The 22849-nt window shown below is 40.0% G+C and overlaps 2 protein-coding genes across 6 annotated transcripts in view; one reads left to right on the forward strand and one right to left on the reverse strand.

Annotated features, from left to right (window-relative positions):
• The first annotated feature begins 1317 nt into the window (after window positions 1-1317).
• Window positions 1318-8547, forward strand: fads2 (fatty acid desaturase 2). Its single transcript, XM_080437341.1, has 13 exons — window positions 1318-1420; window positions 2603-2857; window positions 3236-3346; window positions 4020-4217; window positions 4309-4410; window positions 4523-4648; window positions 4946-5006; window positions 5102-5178; window positions 5365-5462; window positions 5778-5874; window positions 7444-7523; window positions 7661-7786; window positions 8239-8547. The coding sequence occupies exons 1-13, from the start codon at window positions 1415-1417 to the stop codon at window positions 8288-8290; spliced, it is 1389 nt and encodes a 462-aa protein (XP_080293467.1). The 5' UTR covers window positions 1318-1414; the 3' UTR covers window positions 8291-8547.
• A 2364-nt stretch (window positions 8548-10911) lies between these two features.
• eps8l2 (EPS8 signaling adaptor L2) overlaps window positions 10912-22849 on the reverse strand; it is a 31771-nt gene continuing 19833 nt past the window's right edge. For 4 of the 5 annotated variants that reach the window (XM_080437332.1, XM_080437331.1, XM_080437330.1 and 1 more), the window contains 12 exons: window positions 22636-22762; window positions 21720-21808; window positions 21151-21225; window positions 19645-19793; window positions 18961-19132; window positions 18362-18396; window positions 17225-17330; window positions 16190-16321; window positions 15813-15888; window positions 15243-15426; window positions 13897-14029; window positions 10912-12378 (listed from right to left, as the gene is read on the reverse strand). In XM_080437332.1, coding sequence (XP_080293458.1) covers window positions 12301-12378; window positions 13897-14029; window positions 15243-15426; window positions 15813-15888; window positions 16190-16321; window positions 17225-17330; window positions 18362-18396; window positions 18961-19132; window positions 19645-19793; window positions 21151-21225; window positions 21720-21808; window positions 22636-22762 — 1356 coding nt within the window. In that variant the 3' untranslated portion in view covers window positions 10912-12300. The remainder of the gene's footprint in view (window positions 12379-13896; window positions 14030-15242; window positions 15427-15812; window positions 15889-16189; window positions 16322-17224; window positions 17331-18361; window positions 18397-18960; window positions 19133-19644; window positions 19794-21150; window positions 21226-21719; window positions 21809-22635; window positions 22763-22849) is intronic. The other variant, XM_080437333.1, reaches the window with a different exon arrangement.

The raw sequence follows: 22849 nt of genomic DNA on the forward strand, positions 1-22849 counted from the left end.
TAAAAAGAAAAGAAAGGGTCACACATCATCAGACATTATTACTAATTGAAATAACATATAGGCCTACTTAATTCCACCATCAGAACACATATAGGCTGTCCACTGTTTTAACCTTGGCTACATAAGATAAGACCAATATCAGCTATGCCACCAAAATGTGGAATGCCCTACCAAAATTCGTGAAGGAGTGTAAAACCCTAATCTCCTTCAAAACTGCCCTAAAAGAGTACCTTGGCTTCAGGTGGCTGCACTTCGAAACCGGCCCCTGTAAAAGTCATCATAACTTAGTTTTCTAATAATAGTAGTAGTGGAGTAAAAAGTACAATATTTGCCTCTGAGACGTAGTGGAGTAGTAGAATGGGCCTTGGATCAAGACTATCATGGATGTATTTTATCGAGTCTGACTTTTACTCTCGTATCTACGATAGTAGATACGAACCCGCAGTGCGTCCTACACTTCCACCAGTAAAGCCCGTACTTCTCCGTACATCTATAACAAATATATATACGTACTTACCCGGTTGCCCCAAATGTTAACTCACGCTTCGGAGTATTTGTGAAATGTATTAGTCCGTATTCTTCAATAGATATGTGTTTTAATTCCGTCTGTGTCCGAACGCAATTTCTTCCCACTCGTCTTTTTCCTCTGTAAATTGAGTATAATACCGGCTTTCACCGGATGCGCCCCGTCACTACCACCCATTGAGGTACAGGGAACTTTCGACAGAATCCGACACAGACGGGATTAAAACACAAATGTATTGAAAAATACGGACTAGTACATTGCACAAAGACTCAACATTTGGGGCAACCGGGTAAGCATATTATATATTTATTTTGTATATGTACGGAGAAGTACTGCCTTTACTGGTGAAAGTGCAGAACGCACTGGGGGGTGCTAGCTAAAGACTATCGTAGATATAAAAATGTCAAAATCAATAATCTATGATAGTCTTGATCCAAGGCTAGAGTAGAAGTAAAAGCACAAAAAAATGGAAATACTCCAGTAAACTAAAAGTACCTCAAATTATACTTACAAGTACAGTTTGAGTAAGTGTAGGCTACTTAGTTACTTTCCACCACTGCATGGCATGGAAATAAAATAATTAAATAAACGCACAGCAGGCACATGTACGCGGAATATTCGGATGGTCTGCATTGAGCCAATTGCAGATGGTCTCGCTTTATGCCAGTGGTCTAGGATGTAGAGCCTACGCGGATTGGTCCAGAAACCCTCGAATGATCGGCTGGGAATTTACACTGAATTACTGAGTGGGTGAATGAGCCGGTGTTCGACCAGAGAGACGAGGATGAATCCACTGTCACAGTTTGGATGGATATTCATGAGACGTGAGCAAAAGCACGTATTGTACTAATGTGATTATTATTGGAGAGAGAGAGAGAAGACATCTGGATGCCAGTGAGTGTTTTTTTTTATTAATTCGATTAGATCTATACTATAGGTGGAATCTCACCCGTTATCTGTGATCATAATTAATCGTTTTATTTAGGCTTGTGTTTTAATGATCGTATAGATCAAATGAATATGAACACATGGAAGGAAAATGTTGAACGTGCATGGGAGCTATAGTTAATTTTCGAGAAGCCTGTAGAGTTTTCTCAAAATGTTCATTTAAACCTGACATTCCTGTCAAGTTTATGTGGACAAATCATTAAAAGCTTAAGTCAAAAAGGGCTCGATCTGCCAAGCCACGTACATACAACGGTGCTTCTCCTTTTTCATCATCAATTATTCCTGAAGACATCCTTTGTCTCACTCCATGTCTTATAGCCTTACTCTAGTGTTACAATCAACCGTATGTGGTTAAAGTATAGCCTAAATCAACAGGTTGATCAATTCCCTCCCCTGAAAGCACTGTGATCAGTTCTATACTCCTGCCTGGCTCCCTCCTGTAACAGTCTGGAACATTTGTGACTCTAGTCTGGGGATATTTTCATCCTGTTAGCGTGGGAGTAAACCAGATACCAGAGCATTTTTAACACTTGGGCGTCACACCACACCTCACCAGTGGTGGAAGAAGTACTCACATTTTTTTTACTTGAGTAAAAGTATCAATACCACAACATAAAAATACTGTGTTACAAGTAAAAGGCCTGTGTTCAAAATGTTACTTGAGTAAAAGTACAAAAGTATATTGGCATCAGAATATACTTAAAATACCCAAAGTAAAAGTACTAAAATGTTTGAAAATAGTAGATCTACAAGCTCACAACACGTCGCGATGTGACGCGTTGTGAGTGACGCGTTGTGAGCTTGTACATTGGCTATTTTCAAATAGCCCATGTATAAAATAGGGCTAAAGTGGTTAATGTATGTTTTATAATATAGTAATTTATATCTGCAAAGTAACTATTAACTAAAGTTTTCAAATAATTGTAGTGGAGTAAAAAGTACAATACTTGCCTCTGACAATGACATGTATCGGAGCAGAAGCAAAAGTATTGAAAATGGGAAATACTCCAGTAAAGTAAAAAGAATCCTCAAAAGTGTACTTAAGTACAGTTGAGTACATGTACTTAGTTACTTTACACCACACTTGCACACCTCACACCATGGCACTTCTTTGCGCCCACCTTGCAGCTGACTGGTCCTCTGTGTGGGCCGAGCAGACAGACAGCAGCGTGTTGGGAGAAGATGGGGGGTGGCGGCCAGCTGACCGAGCCGGGCACCGGGAGAGGGGGCAACGTTTACACATGGGAGGAGGTGCAGCGACACTGCCATAGGAACGACCAGTGGCTAGTCATCAACCGCAGGGTGTACAACATCAGTCACTGGGCCAAGAGACACCCGGGGGGCTTTCGGGTCATCAGCCACTATGCTGGAGAAGATGCCACGGTGATTGTTTGCTCGCACCATATAGCTAATTAGCCTAGACTTATCACTGAGTCAATCAATGCAATGAGATAACACCGCTGCTTATAAGTTGATCTCATTGCATTGATAACACATTGCAGCAGTGTTATCTCATTGCCTTGATTGCATGGTTTGAATAGGCTATATGCGTATTTTTATTTATTTATTCAGATACTGTAAATTCAGATAGGTCTAATAGGATATTTGATTTCCAAAAGCATGTTTTTATTTTATTTTATTTTTTAGCAAGGGCTTGTACCCTACTTTTGCATACATTATACAATACACAGTCACATAGAAGCCTAACCTACTAGCTGTTCAGTGTGTGATGGTGGGAAGATGTTATTTCTGTGTTTTCAGGAGGCGTTTGCTGCTTTCCATCCTGATCCAAAGTTTGTGCAAAAGTTTCTGAAGCCCCTGCTGATCGGTGAGCTGGCAGCATCGGAGCCCAGTCAGGACCGAGACAAAAATGTGAGACTTCCCTTAAATAAAACTTCACATCCACCTGATGGCTTCATGTTTCGGACTCGGTACAACAGAATGGTGTAATTAGTATCACGTTCACATGCAAGTGCAAAAGAACATGTAGGTCAGACCATGATTGTAGGGTCTGTTTTGTTATTTATGAGACTTATGGTGTTGATGTTTTGTTTCCAACAACTCTCCTGTTTCCATGTGCTAAGATGTTAAGATGTACCTTAGCACAACCTCTTCTAACGCCTTTCCGGTTTTCTCTCTAATAAAACATCTCCTACTCCTGTTTGTAATGAATGCGGGTGCTGCTGGTTTAGTAATCATTCCCAAATGCACATCTGTGTGTTTTATTGACCATTACAATTTGATTTGTGCTTGTTTGCAAACATACACTCATTTCATTGAACCTTAAGTCTGAGTGTTACAGTACGTTTTAACAGCGGGCGACTCTCGGGCGATCGCCGGACGACATCGTCCAAAAGATAAAGAAAATCCATCTTTTCATCACCCCCCCCGCCCACTTCGCCCTATCGCCAGTAGTTGCCGGCTCTCATAGACATATAATGCACTTCCGGAAAATACTATCCTGATCGCCCGCTGTTAAAACGCACCGTGAGTGTCATTTTGTATTCATTGAGCTCCATCTTTCTCTGTTCTCTTCTGTGCACAGGCAGCGATTGTACAGGACTTCCATAGTTTGCGAACACGCGCAGAGAGTCAGGGCCTCTTCCGAGCTCAGCCTCTGTTCTTTTGTCTCCACCTTGGCCATATCCTGCTGTTAGAGGTCCTGGCCTGGTTGATGATCTGGACCTGGGGGCCCAGCTGGACCCTCACACTGCTGTGCTCTGGCATTCAGGCTGTTGCTCAGGTGTGAAGCACTACACCCAGTTATCATCACTACTGCTGTTCCCCAACAACCACAAAGTCATTTTTTTATTTTCTCTTGTGCTCATTAACAGTCCCAGGCTGGATGGTTACAGCATGATTTTGGCCACCTGTCTGCTTTCAAGAGGTCTAGCTGGAATCACATATTCCACAAGTTTGTCATCGGTCACCTAAAGGTATTTTCGACAGTAACGCCCTTTCCTTGACACTCCCCTCTACTAATCCCCCTTTTACATGACCTCTTTTTATGCGAGTGCTGCATCACAAAAGAGTATGTTCTTATCTTAGGGTGCCTCTGCCAACTGGTGGAATCATCGGCACTACCAGCACCATGCCAAGCCCAATGTTTTTAGTAAGGACCCCGATGTCAACATGTTACACGTGTTCGTAGTGGGAGAGGCACAGCCAGTGGAGGTAAGTATAATCATGTCATGTGTAATGTGTAAAACACTGTAAAACCAACGCAAAGACTTGGGTTCAATTCCCGGCAGCAGTGCCTCATCATGTCCATGTCGCTGCACAAGACATAGTATGACATAAATAAATAAAAAGAGCTGTTTAATTCACAGAAATAGGCCAACTGACGGGGCCTTCATAGCTTCCACGAAATTCTGCCCTGGAAATGTATAAAAACCTGTCTGCACAAACCTCAGTACTGTAAGTCTGTGATGAACCGTCACTGGCCTGACTCTATTTCTCTTCCTGTTGCAGTATGGCATAAAAAAGATAAAGCACATGCCCTATCATCACCAACACCAGTACTTCTTCCTTAGTAAGTTTTCTAGAATAGTTTTTTTCCACCTTAATGACTGAAAATTCTGAACGATATTCACTTTTATGTGAATAATTGTCATGTTTGTTTTACAGTCGGACCTCCGCTGCTCATTCCAGTGTACTTCCATATTCAGATCTTACGCACCATGTTTACTCGCCGTGACTGGGTGGTGAGATGTCAGCTCTATTGTGCAGTGTAACATATGTGGAGTTAATGTAAAATAGATATGATTCTATGTATGTCAATTTATCAATATATTATTATTTATATGATGCCTAAAATAAATGTTTTAATATAAAGAAGCTCCTGTTGTTTGGAAAGCAATTTGGTGAAGCCATCTCTTTTTCTTTGGAAGGATCTGGCTTGGTCCATGTCCTTCTACCTTCGCTATTTCTGCTGTTACGCCCCCTTCTATGGTATCTTCGGCTGTGTTGTGCTCATCAGCTTTGTCAGGTAGTGATGTGACATAGAAGCCAAACCATAAAGTCTTCATATACTTTAACCACATGAATCCTGGCGCCCCTACTTTGGCCATGTCATTCTAGTCGAAGATCTTGAAATGTTTTAAAAAATAGCTGATCTACAAGCTCAGAACGCATCGCAGTGCGACACGTTGTGAGCTTGTAGATTGGCTATTTTAGCTATTTTTTAACAAGGGTTTTTGTGGTTAATTACCCTTATTCATAGTGTCACTACTGTTTTTAAGAACATAATTATTAGATGCTATGACGTGATGTTATGCACTTAAAATTGTCCTGAACAACGCAGGTTTCTTGAGAGCCACTGGTTTGTTTGGGTGACGCAGATGAACCACCTGCCCATGGATATAGACCATGAGAGACATCAGGACTGGCTGACTATGCAGGTAGCTTGTCTAATGCTGTCACTGCTGACAGCATTTATAAGCACACAAATAACACATTTGACAATGTAATCTACTCTCGAAATATGAAAGGAATACTTCTGTCAAATTTGGGAACATTTAGTCAATTTGTGATATTAACAGTCTACTAGATCGATACAATTATAATTTTTCATGATACTAGCTGAGAAAATGCAACACATGAACACTGAACATGACTTTTTGATGTCTGATCCCACAATACCCGGGCCGGAATTCCATGAAAAATAATAATAATGATAGATAATATGATAATGTGAAGGCATTCATGTGGTCCCTAGCTGACCATGCATGTTTTTTTTATTTGTTTCCATTCTTTTATTTTGTATTTTGGAGAAACTTGGTATAGGAGAATAGAGGAATTAAATACATTATTATCATTATCAGTGGTCATTTGAGGAGGCTTATGCTTCAATTCCAAGAGTACTTCAAGCATAACTACATAAAAGAGTGTCAACTCATTGACATGTCCACAGACTCTATCAAGAGGCTCATGATTTTATTACATTATGAGCTTATTATTACATTATGAGCTTTTATTACTTTTAGGTTATTACATTATGAACCGTTATTACATTATGAGTTGGCATGGATATTTTTGGGAACGCTTGCACTTATTGGCTGCAGTCTATGGTGCTTTTGATTGGCTGTTTCAGCAATACAGAGAGCGTTGCTGGTCTCAGACCACCTTTTGATCATTACTTCTACCAATAAAGACATAGGAATTAGTGGAGAGTGAAAAACAGTGAAGTATTCCTTTAAGACAAGTGATGAGCTGTTCATATACAGTATGTGTCTGATGGATAGTAGTCCAAAGTGTCTGAGTATCACTTTCTTGGCACTGTTTCAGTTTTCTGCTCTTATACCTACATTTATATGATTTATTTTCATTTATTTATTTATTTTGAACATATAAAAAATATAAATGAGAAAAAGACAAAGGGTTAGGGAAAGTTTTGATTAAACAAAACGAAATGATGCTCCAGATCTAAACCTACATCTGTTGTACCTAACTAGCTATTCTATCCTATATCTATTTAGTATGTCCATTTTAAACATTTGCTTTAACGCATTCCATGTCGCACTTTGTTTCAATTCATCTCTGCATTTGTTCCACAGAGTAACCCCTTTAACAGAAATACAGTGATATTTTGCATTTGTCCTCACTAACGGCTGATTAAACACACAGACTCCTCTCAAATTGTAATGACTCTCTATCGTTTGGAACAACTTTTGGATGTTGTTCGGTAATAATATTTTTTCTGCTTTGTAATGCTTTTAGTTTGATAAAGAGTTGGTTAGTTGGTTCGCTGTAAGTAGTCTTGTTTACAATTCTTATGGCTCTTTTTTGAAGGATGAATATTGAATTAGTATTTATTTTGTACGTGTTTCCCTACACTTCCATACAGTACGTTATGTATGGGAGTATAAAGGAACAGTAGCCTACAACATGTATAATGAACTTTTATTAAAAAAATCTTTGACCTTATGTTATATATTATTGTACTCTATATGTCACTTCTTCTGTTTTAGTTAAGTGCCACCTGCAATATTGAGCAGTCCGCCTTCAATGATTGGTTCAGTGGGCATCTCAACTTCCAGATCGAACACCAGTAAGTGAAACAATAGATTTATCTTTCAACTGAGTGGATACATACTGTACATGCAGGATACATGCTGATTCAAACTAGTACAGTTACTACAGTATGTCTTACGGATACCCTGCTCCCCTCTCCTCTCTTGTCCTAAGTCTGTTTCCCACCATGCCACGTCACAACTACCACCTGGTGGCGCCACTAGTGCGTGCAGTGTGTGAGAAACATGAGGTTCCTTACAACGTTAAAACATTGCAACAAGGTCTCACAGATGTAGTCAGGTGAGTTGACTATGACGTTTTCTTTCCAAGCAGGGAGTGATCAGTCAACAAATGGCTGGTGACACAATGAAACAGATTTGTCGGCTGTGACATATATTATCAAAATGGTTTATGAGGGCCAAAGGACTGCTGTCACTTCAAAGGCTTGGAAGCGATGCATGAATTAATGTGAATGTTCATATAGCAAGTCACCTATAATAAACAGAAGTCAAGTGACCCAATGTGGTGACAATTGGCCGAATTTGATTCCACTCAACTCTTAAGATACAAGAGTATCAAAACATTGGTGTTACTGTGTACCTGTCACACAGACTACCATTCACGATACAGACTACATTTACATACAACAAAACACATATTTATGTTATCTGGTTAGGGCCGTAGCGTAGGCCTAAATCAAGCACACATACTTATAACCAATGTTCTGTCTTTTTCTCTACTTTTTGCATCAGGTCACTGAAAAACTCAGGGGAGCTGTGGCTTGATGCTTATCTACATAAATGAAGCTAAATTGATTTGACTGCCTATACAGTACCAAAAACAGTAATTTTACAGTACTTAGATATCCTGAATGCACTGGATGATAAATATGTTTGGCTTTGTGATACAATATCATTTAGTATTGAGGTTGATCTCTTGTATTGTCAGCCTGGGTTGCTTTAATGTGTAGGGTTATTTCTTTTTTTTCTTCTTTTTTTTTTACAATTTACTACACAGATACAGAGAGACCCAAAGTTGCCTTGCAACAACATATTGTACTTGTATGTTATATTCAATATGCTTGCGTGAACTGACAATGTTGTGAACAATGTTTTTTGTAATTTTGTCCAGGAGGCATACTTTACATATTTTCATCAATAAAAGGTGACAATCCTGTTTACATGTGGTAACTTCTGGAGTTGTTTTTAATGTGTACTGTAACTTAAGGGGCCTATTACACGAAAGGAGAATTAAATAAGCCTGGATTTAAGTCAAATCAAAGTTTGACAAAGTCTGGTCCGTACAGCCTGGTTTATTCCGTTCCATGAACGCCAAGCCAGGCTGAAAAGGAGCGACTTTGTCGAGCTAGACCTTGTCAAGTCAGGCTGTGTCGAGCCAGGATGGTAAAGCCAGGCTTCACGTATTCCTATTAAAGACCATGAAAGTCGATAGCAGAATCCTTGAACTTGACCAATCATGGAGCCCAAAACCAGAGCGGCGTTCTTCTCTGTGGCTGAACAGCAGCACTGCAGCAGCTCATGGAACAGTGGCGTAAGTAAAGTATTGCCGACAAATTAAATGCACAAGTCGTCCAAAAATATATACAATTTATATACGATTTATAAGTCCATAAATATATAGTTCAGTTAGGCTTAAACATGAGGAGTATATACTGTAGTGAAGTGCTGGGATTCGATCCCATGATTTTGTGGTCTGAAGTCAAGAGCTCTTCCGACTGAGTTATGGATAGAGCAGCCCCATTATAAGCAGAAGTCACACTTTCAACTCCCACCCTCGCCAGGTTCAAAAACCTTTTCACAGATTTGAAATCCGAACGTTTTATATGTAGATGAATGAACTGGTCAAAAATGGAGAAAGTGCAAACACCAGGTTGAAGTTCATCCATGATGGTCATGACAGATCCAGACTGCACTAGCGATTTGTTTACATTCGACCGCATGGCTCATTTGCATAAGACGTTACCATATTGATTTTATCCCACTGTTGAGGGTTAGGGTTTTGTTTTATATATTTTGTTTAAGACTTACAGTAGGCTGCCTTGCCCCACTGAAATACTGATATTAATTAATAATATACCGGACCATACGTAAAATGAAGATTGTGATGTCAGTGACATTTTATTACAAATGAAAATAAAAATAAGAAAGAGTGCAGTAACAATACGTTTTCGTATAGCAGCAATTTTGCATGTACAATATAAATACTAATATATTGTCTGTCGGGCGGAAACCTCATTATGGCCAAAACTGTTACTTTTCAGCATAAACATTCTAAAATAGCTAAAACAGCAGATCGACAAAAAAAAACAAGACTCGCGCAACATAATTTGGCAAGACACACGTAGATATCTGCGTGAAGTGGGCGGACGCCAACCTGCTTCCGGTCTCCTAAAAAGGCACTTCACAGACTTCACAGCTAAATTTCCATGGTAACTAAGGTAGGATTGCGTACATTTTCTTTCGTGAAATCGAGTCATGGATAAACTTATCCAGGGTGCTCTGGCTAAACTAATCTGGCAAGATAATTCAGCTTTCATGAAACCGATTCATCTCTAATCCCGGCTAAATTAAGCCAGGATAGGTGTTAAATCCAGGCTTAGGGCGCGCTCCCACCAAGAGTTGGCTGGCCGCTGTTTGCAGAATCTGCCAATGCATTGTCAATGCAAATGCGTTGATTCACGCAAGAGCAGATTTTTCCGCTAGTCGCGCAGACCTTGCGTTTATCTGCTCTCCGCGACTAAGCATAAAACTGCTGGAGGCAGGCGCTGATTTTCTCCCTCTGTCCAATCGGGTGAGTCGAAGGCGGACCGTCTCAAGACTCAGGAAGCAACATGGTGCTCAAGGCAGCAGGCACAGGCGGTGCGGGCTACGGGGAGGCTCCTGAAAGTGAGTGACAGGCGCGACACTCCCGTTTTTTAGAATCCGCTGGCTGCAAAAAACTGTGGCCGCGCACAAACTGCGTTTAACAGCGGCCAGCCAACTCTTGGCGGGAGCGCGCCCTAAGCCTGGATTTAACACCTATCCTGGCTTAATTTAGCCGGGATTAGAGATGAATTCGTGAAATAGGGCGCTCCCACCGCACTTTTATTTTACCTCTGGGGCAGAATCTGCCAATGCTTTGTCAATGCAAATGCGTGGATTCCTGGTCTTGCAGATTTTTTCCAAGAATCCACGCATTTGCATTGACAAAGCATTGGCAGATTCTGCCCCAGAGGTAAAATAAAAGTTCGGTGGGAGCGCGCCCTTAGGTCTGATTGTATTGCAGCTGAGATTTCCTATACCTGTTAGACCTCTTCTAATACAGCAATAAAGTAACCCGACTGACCTTCTTTTACTGTCTTGATTTTTGATTAATTTGTTAAACATTATTAACTGTTACAGTTAACACAAAGGTGTGGAATCAAGTCTGAAACATGTAGCTTTATTGAGACGTTCTTTTATGCCCCATGATATTTACAAACCCCACTTTCAACATGTTATAAAAAGACAATGGAAGTGTTATTTCAGAACAATATACCTTTCTCTGATTTTATTAATGTGTGTGATATTGAATTTCGAATTCCATTCTGCAAAAAAGCACATTAATGACAAGATCTGACGACCACTAACAATGACTTGACATGCAATGTGTGATATGTTTTCCAATTTGCTCTTTGGTGAGAGCTGACCATATATTATGGAATGTGTGAGCAAGCTATTGATTAACAGGAAGGCTAATAATTGTGAACTGATGTAACCCCACCCTATTCGATGCAACTGATCTCTAAGGTAACAAATATAACATGACACTATGATGAATATGCCTGTCTACAGATATTAGGTTGGAATAGTATATCATTAGAGAAGGGATTATAGAGTAACTGTATTATGAGTATTATGAAAAATATTTGGTTATATATCTCAGACAGGGCTTGGACCACAAAGGGCGTATCTGACATTTTTGGCAAAACAGACTTTTATATATAATTTTAAAGGTCTATGAGCTCTAGATGGTAAAATATGGACAATATATATTTTTTTAAATAAAGGCATGGTCAGTATCATGCCAGTATCATGTCAGTATTATGGTCAATATCATGGTCAGTATTATGTCAGTATGACCACACTGTATAAAAGTCTAGATTGCTTAAATATGTTGTTTTTCATTAAATAATTACAATCAATGAAAAGTTAGTTTTTGCTCTCCTGCAAAATTCTGAAAATGTCACTTACGCCCTTTACGACCAAGCACACACACGCACACACATACATACAGTATATTCTGGCACAGGGATTTGGGTATGTAATAGCTACAATCTACAAGTCATTTAGTAAACAGGTGCAATATGGACATCAATCATGAACATCGACGGCATACAACCTGCTTGCATGCATGTCATGCATACTATGTCACACGTATACACACACACACACACACACACACACACACACACACACACACACACTCACATGCACACACTTAGACGCATTCAACTGTACATTAATTCATATTTTCCTCTTTCCATTCTACACACATCTCAAGACACATTTGAAGTACATCAGGAAACACAATTAGCTAAGAAAATAATCAAATACATACATATTCATCAGTAATACAAAATAAATATACAATTACAAATGTATAACAACATTTCAATAGATTCTACTGTAGCCCAAAATGAACAGCAGTTTGTCTATGTGAAAAAGCTGCTTCAATTGGAATGCTGTTACGGAAGGCAAGCATCTGGACATGACGTGCTGATTGGCTGGTGCTTGACCACGCAGGGATGTGATTGGTCAGCAATGTTGAGCTATTCAGTCCTTGGGGGCTGCGTCCAACTTCTGTTGTCTCCGCCTCATGATCTCCTGGAGCTCTGTGTCCCCACTGACCTGCTGTAAAGCCATCAAAAGAACATTGAATTGTATTCTGAAGGCAACTTTTGTGTTTTATTTTTAATGATTTTAATACATGTGTGTGTGTGTGTGTGTGTGTGTGTGTGTGTGTGTGTGTGTGTGTGTGTGTGTGTGTGTGTGTGTGTGTGTGTGTGTGTGTGTGTCTGTGTGTCTGTGTGTGTGTGTGTGTGTGTGTGTCTCCAAAACTCTATTATCTCTGGAGTCATCTGTACTGTACGTAATCTACGTATCATTCCAATGTTTATTTCTGCGAGACCGACCATCCATCCATCTGAGTCTCAGACAAGGCCAAGGAAGAACCTCCACCCTAATTTCTTCAAATCAGCCTCATGGTGGCACTATAACAGGCAAGTTTACATTTTGGCCTATAATTCCAAAATATATTTTTTCCCCTGGATTTTCTTTGATTATGGCGAACTCCCCATATAGGCCTCCACCATTTCTGCCGGCTAGATTTTCTTCAAAACACACTTTTTGCTACTACTCCTAACGATTTCGTCCTAAAGTCACACAAATCAGTATGCATAATCTCTGAAAGAATGTGATCAACATATCAATGTATCATTCCGATTTTCTTCAGTATATTCCATTCCGATTGGCTATGATTGCCTTCCAAAGTTAGCAGGAACGGCCCATTTTACAAACAATGCCAAACATCATAAACGCAGCATCCGATCTACCCCAAATTTTAATCACAGATTGAAGGACCTCTAAAAAAAACACAGAGCAAAAATGCAGAAATATGTTTTTTTTTCTCCACCAAATTAGGTACAAATGGTCTTGATGTAATCAAGATTTAGCAACTGTATGGCACGCTGCTGCTGCTTGTGCCCCTTGGCAACACAAGGCTGGAGCTTACCAAATGGTTCCATTTGTATAATCTTGTATACTAAACCTAATTACAAAGCAGCTCACCAAACAGCAAACTCGTTCTCGATTCACGCCGAGTCTGGGACTTCCGCAACAGCTTTACAACACAGTGATATCGCCCATTTGAACGCCAGTGTTAAATTAACAGTGGTAAATTAAAGCTGGAGGGGTCCATGTGCATATCCGCAATTTGTGCATATATTTAAAATTGATTTCAGAACTAGGTGAATGAAATTTAGTTTTAGTAGTACGGTATTTGAGGATTCAGAATTGAGGATTAAAGGAGTAGTTCACCCAAAAAATTGCTTAGAGATTATTTTGTTTTTGTCGCATTCCTAAGACAATAATTTGATGACTGGCGGAGTCTCCGGTAGTAGTAGTAGAAGTAGTAGTAGTCTCCTACATTAGCATCTTTCCGCCGGTCATCAAATTAGGAATTGGAAAAAAAAAGAAAAATCTCCATGAATTCAAGGCTTCATGGGATGTGTAATTGATAGAAAATAAGTAATTGTTTGGGTGAACTACTCCTTTAACATATTTTTGACCGATCATTCTTTTGGCGACGTTGTTGCAAACCTGTTGAACCCTTTCTAGTGTTAACGTCTGTGTTTTGTTTGTGTGACTGACCTCCAGCTGTGATCTCTGTACAGTTATCTGACTGTAGACACGGGAGCCTTCGTCGCCACACACAGCCTTAAGCTCTTCCTTGTTCAGGGAAAAGAGCTGGGCGCCTGTCAGGATCCCCAGACACTCTACCGTCCTGCAAACACACAGAATATTCATGATTATCACACACCCAGCCTTTATTTGCCCTGGGTGACAGAGTGATAAAAGGAGAGAGAGTGTGATAAGCTTGTGTTGATTGGTGCAGTAAACTGCCAGCTGACTAATAAGTGCAAGCTAGTGTCACCACATGCTGTCACTGTGAGCAGCCTCGCTGTTGAAGGAATTAACCAGGTCAAACGTGGATGAAATTCAGCTGTCATTCAGGGTTTCTGCGGATGATGATGTAGAATTCTTGGCTAAGGAAACACTGGAGTTCATCCGGGCAAAAGGGAACCAAAATCTAGAGCAGAGAGCATTGACTTTCAACAGCTCACAGAATGGCTGCGTACCAAGTGGACCAGCAAGACCGGTTATTAACTCTCTGGCGATATGGCTGTGTGATTTATCATAATCAATACATTATTTTGTATTATTTAAAGTACACTTATAATGCGTTGTGGGTCCAGTGCTGATAACTGAAAATATAAAAAAATATATATATATATATTTATTTGATATTTGAAATTATAAATATAATTTGAAACCATTCAGCATAACTCTTCCCTTGACCAATGTCTCAACCAGAACTTTTATATTGTCATTTTATTTTTGGTCTTTGGTAAGTCATGGCTCTTTAAATAAATGGAAGAGAGATGTACAGTAATGTGTTTCTAGTAGATATAGGAGATCTCCGCAGTACCTGCATGGAACTCACAGAAAACAGCTAGTTTGGATGACCTGGTATATTCATCCAATAACAATTGGACAATTGTGCCAATTCCCCCACCCCCAAGGAGATTGAGAATCAATTAATATTGATGCAAAATAAATCTGTCTAACCCAGGCTTCTGCGTCAATCTAAATGTATTGGTGTTACTGCTATCTGTGTACACCTGTGGGTGGGGATTCCAGTCACAGCAATCAGCAGTCACTGACTAGTGACACGGCACTCAGCAATAACTAACCAGTCAGCAAACAGCAATCACTAACCAGCCACACCCTGGTAAAAGCAGTGTCAGCCTGCAGTAGTGAGTGCACCCCCTAGTAAAAACAGCAGAGCCCTTCCGCTACCGGGGCTACAAATACTGTACCAGATCTAACTATGAAAAGCCAATATCAACGGTTAATACTTTACCCCCATGTATCACCTGATCTTATTACATGAATATGAGAACAGAACTGATAAGTTAACATTCACAGCGACTTACGGTTTTGAGAATCCTTTGCTGCTCAGCCAGATAGAGACTTGCTCTGCATTGGAGTCAAAGGTCAATGGTACAGGGGAGCTGGGGGTCCGCTCAACCTTGAAAGGCCTACTGGGAGCCTGGTTCTTGCTGTTGGCAATTTTCTTCAATAACTCATCATTCACCTCATTCATTTGGTGTGATAGGGCTATAATGCAACAACAGAACAGAAGACAAAAAGGTGCCCTCAGTAGAGCTCTAATGTCTGCCAGTAGACATTCCCTAATAAGAAAAACGATGTATGCAGCAACTGAGCAACATTTCTAGTAGTAAGGTATGTGATTACCAGTTGTACATCATTTATACTGTCTTCCTTGCAATCACATCAACCAAAACAGGTTATTTTCATACAGCTTGCTTGTTCTGCAACTTGTCTATGATTTCAAGACATCTCTGTATTAGGCTTATTAGTAATGTTTGAGTTGAAAATATTCACAGATTTGAACTTCCGTAATCAATTGCTCATACGGTAAGGGCAAAGATTAAGTACGTTTTCGTTTTCGAACTTGATAATGATGTTTTCTCATCACTCACCTTTGTCTTTGAGAGGACCTCTGTCCCCGTGACCCAAAGAGCTGGAAGGTGAAGTCCCTCCGAAGGCTTGCCCTGGCTGACACACACACGGAAAATGTGGCAAAACTTAAAACAAGAGTGCTATTCGTATCGTAGTCAAAATGAAAATATTTGACACCAAGTGGATGAATGTAGGGTAGATCTTTTTTAATTTTTTTACATTTTCAAATACTTTGGGAAATTTGTGTGTGCATGCGCACACACACACACACACACACACACACACACACACACACACACACACACACACACACACACATATATTTTACATTAAATAATCAGACATATCATGTCTCTAGTACAGTAAACTGTATATGAGAAGGTGTGCAGTAGGTCACCTGTGTGTAGAAAGACTCTGGAATACCAGTGGGCTCCTCTAGTTTCACCACGTCCAAGATGTTGTATGGAACGTAGCCCGACTGACCACTGCGATTCCGAAGTTTCCACCACTGTTTGTCATCCTCTAGCACCTACAAGACACATTTAACACCTCAGTCATCCAGTGCTGTACACCTTCATTCAACTGAAATCTTGGGTGAGAGGCAGAGACACACAAAGATACTGCAACGATATACAGATAGTTACATTGTTAAATACAATAACTTTTATGGTCCAATGATAGTCTGAACATGGCTGGTTTGAATTGAATGTGTAGAGTGTGGAGAATACTCGAATAATGTATTTTATTTCTTTTGCCGGAGCCTGGGACCAACCTAGAATTCTTTATATCCCTAACGCCTAATTTATACAGGTAACCCTTACCATATTCTGGTTTCATTCCAACAAATGAAACAAGTCAACAAGAAACCTATGAATTTCCATAATCCAAAAATATTCTGTTCTCAAATAGCAAACGTACTTACTTTCACACAGTTATAGTATCTTAAAGAATTTGCCAGTGACACAGACCCAACTGACACACGCGCTGCCCCAGGCGACGCATTCAAGCAGAAAAAGGACTGTGACATTGTGATTGCTGAAGTGACAACCTGAACCTTGACTGAATAATCCAAACCTTTGCTAGTTTTTACTAGCGTGTCCAAGAAAGTAATGGGTTTCAGTTTGTAACAAACAAAGATTATTCTGTGCTGGCTGAAGGTAGGGCTGAAATAGTCTTGTCTATAGACGAATCCACAGAGCGCTCCCCTGTCGCAATCATAACTGCGGTGTCAGGATGCACACCGCAGCAGGAGTCTGACACCGCAGCGCTCTGTGGATTCGTCTATAGTCTTGCTTCTATTGAGTCCTGCCTCTTGTCTACTGTCTTTATACTGATTTGCTGAATGAAGTAACTCTTTCTGCAATTGTATTACTGTATGCAACTGACTATGACCTGTACTGTATGAGCCCCCTCCCCGCTCTCACTGCCTTACCTCCAGCACTTCGTCCTTAAGCACTGACAGCTCGTTGGCATTGCGGGCTACGAAGTGGTAGCGAATCTTGGCATGTTTTCGGGCGGAGGGCATCCCGTTGTAAGACCTGACAAAACACAAGTCTCAGATTTCAGCACAAATTCCTAAAGCAACACTTGAAACTATTATTGGCCTGAGATGTTATTTATCTGAATATCTTGCTATCGATCAATATAGGTACACAGACAATGTAAAGATATAATTGGTTAAATATATATATATATATATATTTTTTTTTAAATTAATTTTACAAATTATGATATTCTATAGAATGTTACTATATTGTAATTGAAGAGCTGGTTTGATTTTGATTTTATTTTAATAAAATAAATATGAGTAAACACAATAAAACTTAAACCCAGGAAAAGCTTAATAAAACACTTGTTTCCAATGTGGTCCTGCAACATGAAACAAAAATAAATAGTCCAATAAATTACATAGCACCAATGCATATCACGCAGCACGTCACGTGAACTACAAAATACAAAACACTGAAAACCACCTAAAATCCCTAACAAATATTAAACCATAAAAACACAAATCTAAAGTGCATCACTAGCCTGCAGCTTATTCCATAACAGTATTTTTACACTTCTTTTATATGACAGTTTAGATTGATTCCAAGGAGAAATACCTGTATATATAAAAGAACTCTTGCCACAACCTTTGACTCTTGGTATCTCATATACCGTTTGGTTCGCTCTAGTTTCATTACTGTTGTACAATCAACTTAGCATTACTCCTAGTCAGGAGCATTACCATTCAAAATGTTGCACATATATGACCAAGCTTAAGTTGATACCCTGTACCTCACAGGGAGCATCCCTACCTCCCTCAACTGGTCATAACCAACATGTGTCCTAGGAGGAGCATTCAACAGATCTAATTATGTTGTTTTGTACCATCTGCAACCTATCCCTTTAATCTTTCTGATACACCACTGTACCAAGCAGAACAGGCATAGTTGAGGTGACACTGGATCAAAGCCGACGAGAACTGTTAATATTGAACAATCTAGTCAAATAATGTTTGTCAGAGACAGAGTACATTAGGTGTTTCGTGCTCATATTTGGGAATTAAACATCTTATGTTACTTACCCATTTGAAGAGCTTGAGGAGTGAGTTCCAAAAAACTGGAAAAACAAAGGACAGAAAAGCAATAAGTCAAGTATTTGACCTCATGTCAGACCTGAAATGGGCAGAGATATTCAATTGTTATGCCACGAAATGTGATCTGTTTTTCACTACAACCCAACTGATTTCAACCAGTAAGCAGGAAATACATTATGTAACATCAGGTGGTGTAGTGCTGTGTTAGAACAAAATCCTAAATACAATCAGACCTCCATGGCCCTTTTGCTGAATACGACTAGACAAGGCTCTTAGTGATACACCGATAAAATACTGCCAAAACAAAAGGTGAGTTTATAGTACTAGTGTAGCCCTGTCAGGCGTCCATGGCTGAATGGGTAGAGACCCCACCTGGGAAGCAGAAAATCCCAGGTTCGATTCCTGGCCCCGGCAATGTGTTGAGGTGTCCCTGAGCAAGACACTTAACTTCACTGGTTCTCAAATTGGTGTCCAGGGACCCTCTGGGGTATCTTAAGGAGGTTCCAAATGGACCGTTACAGGTCTGTAACTCTGAGAGTGTGTGCAAAACGAATGAAAATTAAAAAGTTTGCGAACCACTGCCCTACCTCATCTTCTGTCTGTCTTCTGTAGCCTGGGCTGGTGGGGGACAGAGGGGGTCCCGACGACGGCCCCTCCGTCTCCCACGGAGACGTCATGAAGAGCTCTGCTGGGGGCTCCCAGCCGTTACGGAACCTGGGCTGGTAAAGAGGTGCGCACTCGTCCCGTGGCCATTCTGCTCTGCAGAGTGAGGAACAAGGTTATTATAGTTTTGCATTTTTCATTTGTTTTTATTTCTATTTAGTTTTTTGGACTTTTTGTTTTCAATTTCAGTTTCATTTGAATTAAAGTGGGTTTGCTAGTTTAGTTTAGTTAAAACTTTTTCAACATGCTCAGAAAAATTGTTAAAATAAAAAAAAATGCCCCAAAAAAGAGCTTTCACTTATCTTGGATATTACACTATTGGTCATTTATGGTTACCCAAATGACCAATTATCTCCCTTATCTTATTTGATCTGATCTGATTATCAAACACACAGTGAAATCCTCAGTTTTAAATGAACTTTTTTGTAACTTCGTGACAAAACAAATGGTGACTCCGACCAAAATGGACCTTATGTGTCCAGTTGGTTGCATTTATACATACTTGTGGTTAAATGAACGCTCAGGATTTTACATTGTAACACCTACTAGCCTCTCAGCCAGCCCCCCACGCATCCAGACAGACATCAAGTAACAGGAACATCGAGTACCTGGACCGGGTCCATCCCTCCCCCAGCAGTTCAAAGATGGTCATTTCTTTAGGAGTCAGATGTCCTCTCAGGAAGTCCACAGCATCTTTAGATAGGTGGGGGGAAATGACTGAGCGTGGCAGGTCAGGGCTGCCGCAGCTCTGCAGCACCTGTACACAAGGTTCACACAGTAAACACCACAATGCAGCTGGGTTTGATGAAAGAACATAAAGAATAAACAAATGCAGGTGTGTCCACCACATACCGTACACACTCTCACAGACACGCACCTGAACACACACATGCATGAATACACACACACATCAGCTAATGCGTTCAGAAGGCCAATGATGTAGATGGAACTGATTATGCTAACTGCTGACTTGAATTACATTTAACATTTAAATAAAACTGTTCAAGGGGTTTCAGAAATGGGCTGTGAATGAAATTAATAATTAAGATTGACCATAACATGAACCCACTTCTCATGCAGAGTATCAAATTCTCTATAGAATATAGACAACTTTAACTCTAAAATGGAAAAGGAAAAGAGTCCATTAGAAGGCTCCAAATGGACACTTTTCATGGCAGACACAGCTGAAAGTAATATCATTAATTTAGGGTCTGTGGGTGTTTCTGTGTGACAGCAATAAGTTAACTGTACAATAGTTGTGCTGATAACCACTTTCAACATGGTGTGAGTATGTCATCATAGACAAAAAACTTTTTTTAATTCATTATTCTACATTTATACAGAGAGGTTTCTAGGGGCCACTCAGATGTGTTGGTCCTGGACTTCAAGTACCTCAAGTCTCACTTTATCTTCACCTTATCACAGAAGCTCGACAGGTCCATTGGTTATGTGGATGAATATCACCATCTGTGCAGTGCCCCATTGTGTTTCTATCCAGCAGTATCCAGGCGTGGTGATATAATGAGGAATTAAATGTGCGTGCTGTTATGTAAGTGTGGTTGCACCTGTGTTAGAGCTGAGAGCTGCATAGCTGCAGCCTGCTCAGTGCTCAGAGTTAAGCAGGATGACTGTGGGTGTGGTGTCAGCCAAGACAATACAAGGCATATTTAGAGGCCTAAACTGTCCGTGACAAATTTTCATCGAATAGAAATACCTTATTGACAATAGTAATAATACGCTATGTACTTTGCCTATGGGCTAAGCCCACATTCTGGGTATTCACTGACACAGATAAGTTGTTTGGCTAAGTGGAGAATGGATCGTGTTGACTTCATCAAGGAAAACCATCATGTATTATATCACAGTGATACCGCCTGTTAGATAGCTATGACCCATTTACCATTGAGACAGCAAGCACACATTAAAACCTGATTTATGCTTCAGTGTCAAAGTGTCATACAACTAGTTGTTCAACAAAAATATTTTTTTCAACTGAAAAAAGCATAGAAGTTATGTCAGTTGAAAAATCTTTATTTTTGCAGACATGTTGCACAACACTTCGCTGAAGCATAAATCAGGCTTGAGTGTGATCGACAGCTCTGTTTGTGCCTCACCAGTTCCAAAGGCCCAAAGAGGAAATGTACCAGCTCGGCTGCACTTGGATTCTGGATGTGCTTCTTCAGTTTGGCCTGCAGGGGGCAGAGATATAGAGAGAGAAAGAGAGAGAAAGATTTAAGACAAAAATATTATAATTGTCTATAATCTATCTTGCATAGACTATTTAATAGTCTATGCAATATTATAGACAATCATAATAATTGACCATATGAGTCATTGATGTCAGAAATGCTTTATAATGTGTTAAGATTATTGTTATATGATTATATGATTATATGATTATTATAAAGTATTACGAGTGATTATAACCATAATTATACAGTGTTATAAGCAGATTATAATGCATTATACTATAAGTATGCTTATAACGTATCATAGACATGGAATAAATAACTGATTATTTCATAGTAGTATTAAATTAGTAGCAGCACCGCAATAGTTTTAATATAAGTAATATTATTGTGTAGTGTATTAGTATAATTTATTTTCATTATTATTAGTATTATAAGCACATGAGTGTTGTGGTCAGTAGTGGATGGTAACATGGGGAGCTGTAAGATCTCACCAAGAGGTTGAAAGACAGCTTGAGTTTCTGCAGGCTATCAATGATCTCTGCCTCGGAGGGGGGTTTGGCTCGCAGGGTCAGCATGCCCTCTGCAAACAAACACAGCAGAAAGACAACAATGACCACACAAAGCCTCCAGGGTTACCAGCTCGTCACAGCACAGACGGACAGACAGACAGGGGAGAACCATGGTTTTCACTTTTTTAGCCAAGCTGCAAAGTGACCAGTCATTGGACACTGAGACATGGGGCCATCACATAAATTATATGTTTTCATGGGAGTTTAAAAAAAAGTTGGAAGTAGGCTTTGTTTATAGTCATGTTCCTGCTTTGCCTCCTTGGCCAGAGAGTGAGTCAGGGCTGGGAAATATATCGATATTATATCGATATAAGATATGAGACTAGACATTGGAAATTGGAAATCATAACATCATGATACAGTATGTGTTTTCTTTCCCTGGTTTTAAAAGCTGCATTACAGTAATAGTGAGGTAATTTTCTGAACTTACCTGACTGTTCTTGGTGTTCTATTATTTGCCTTAACCCACTTAGTTATTATACAGGCGTTACTGTTGTTTATCAAAAATCTCAGTGTAAATTGTTTGTGAAAGCACCAATAATCATCCCCACAATATCATCGCAATATCGAGGTATTTGGTCAAAATATCATGATATCTGATTTTGTCCATATCGCCCAGCCCTACAGAGACACCTGCACAGGTACTTCCCCATTGCACAAGACACGTTGATGTCCAGACAAAAACATCCACTCCTCTACCCAGCCAGACATTACTGGATAAAGGTGTCTCGGGACATGGTGAAGTAGTGAAGATCATAGCAACAACACAGGAGAGGGGACAATATGGAAATATTGCCGCTGAGCTCAAGCCACCGCATAAGAAGAAAGGGAGACAGACCTGCTGGTCCTTTCTTCTTGTTCTTCTTACTCTTGTTGCGCTGCTTGAGCTGCGCAAACGCCTCTGCCGCCTTCTGCAGGCGTGCCACGAAGATCTCGATATCATCCAGGGCACAGTTGAGAATTTGCTAAAGGCAGGACAGAGTGTAGGCTTTAGAACAGTTAATCTGACAGGAACCGAATCCCGAGGCTTTGTGGTTCAGTAAGACGAGCTG

The sequence above is a fragment of the Gymnoscopelus braueri genome (assembly GCF_963280865.1).
Source record: "Gymnoscopelus braueri genome assembly, chromosome: 9".
In the NCBI taxonomy this organism is placed as follows: Eukaryota; Metazoa; Chordata; class Actinopteri; order Myctophiformes; family Myctophidae; genus Gymnoscopelus; species Gymnoscopelus braueri.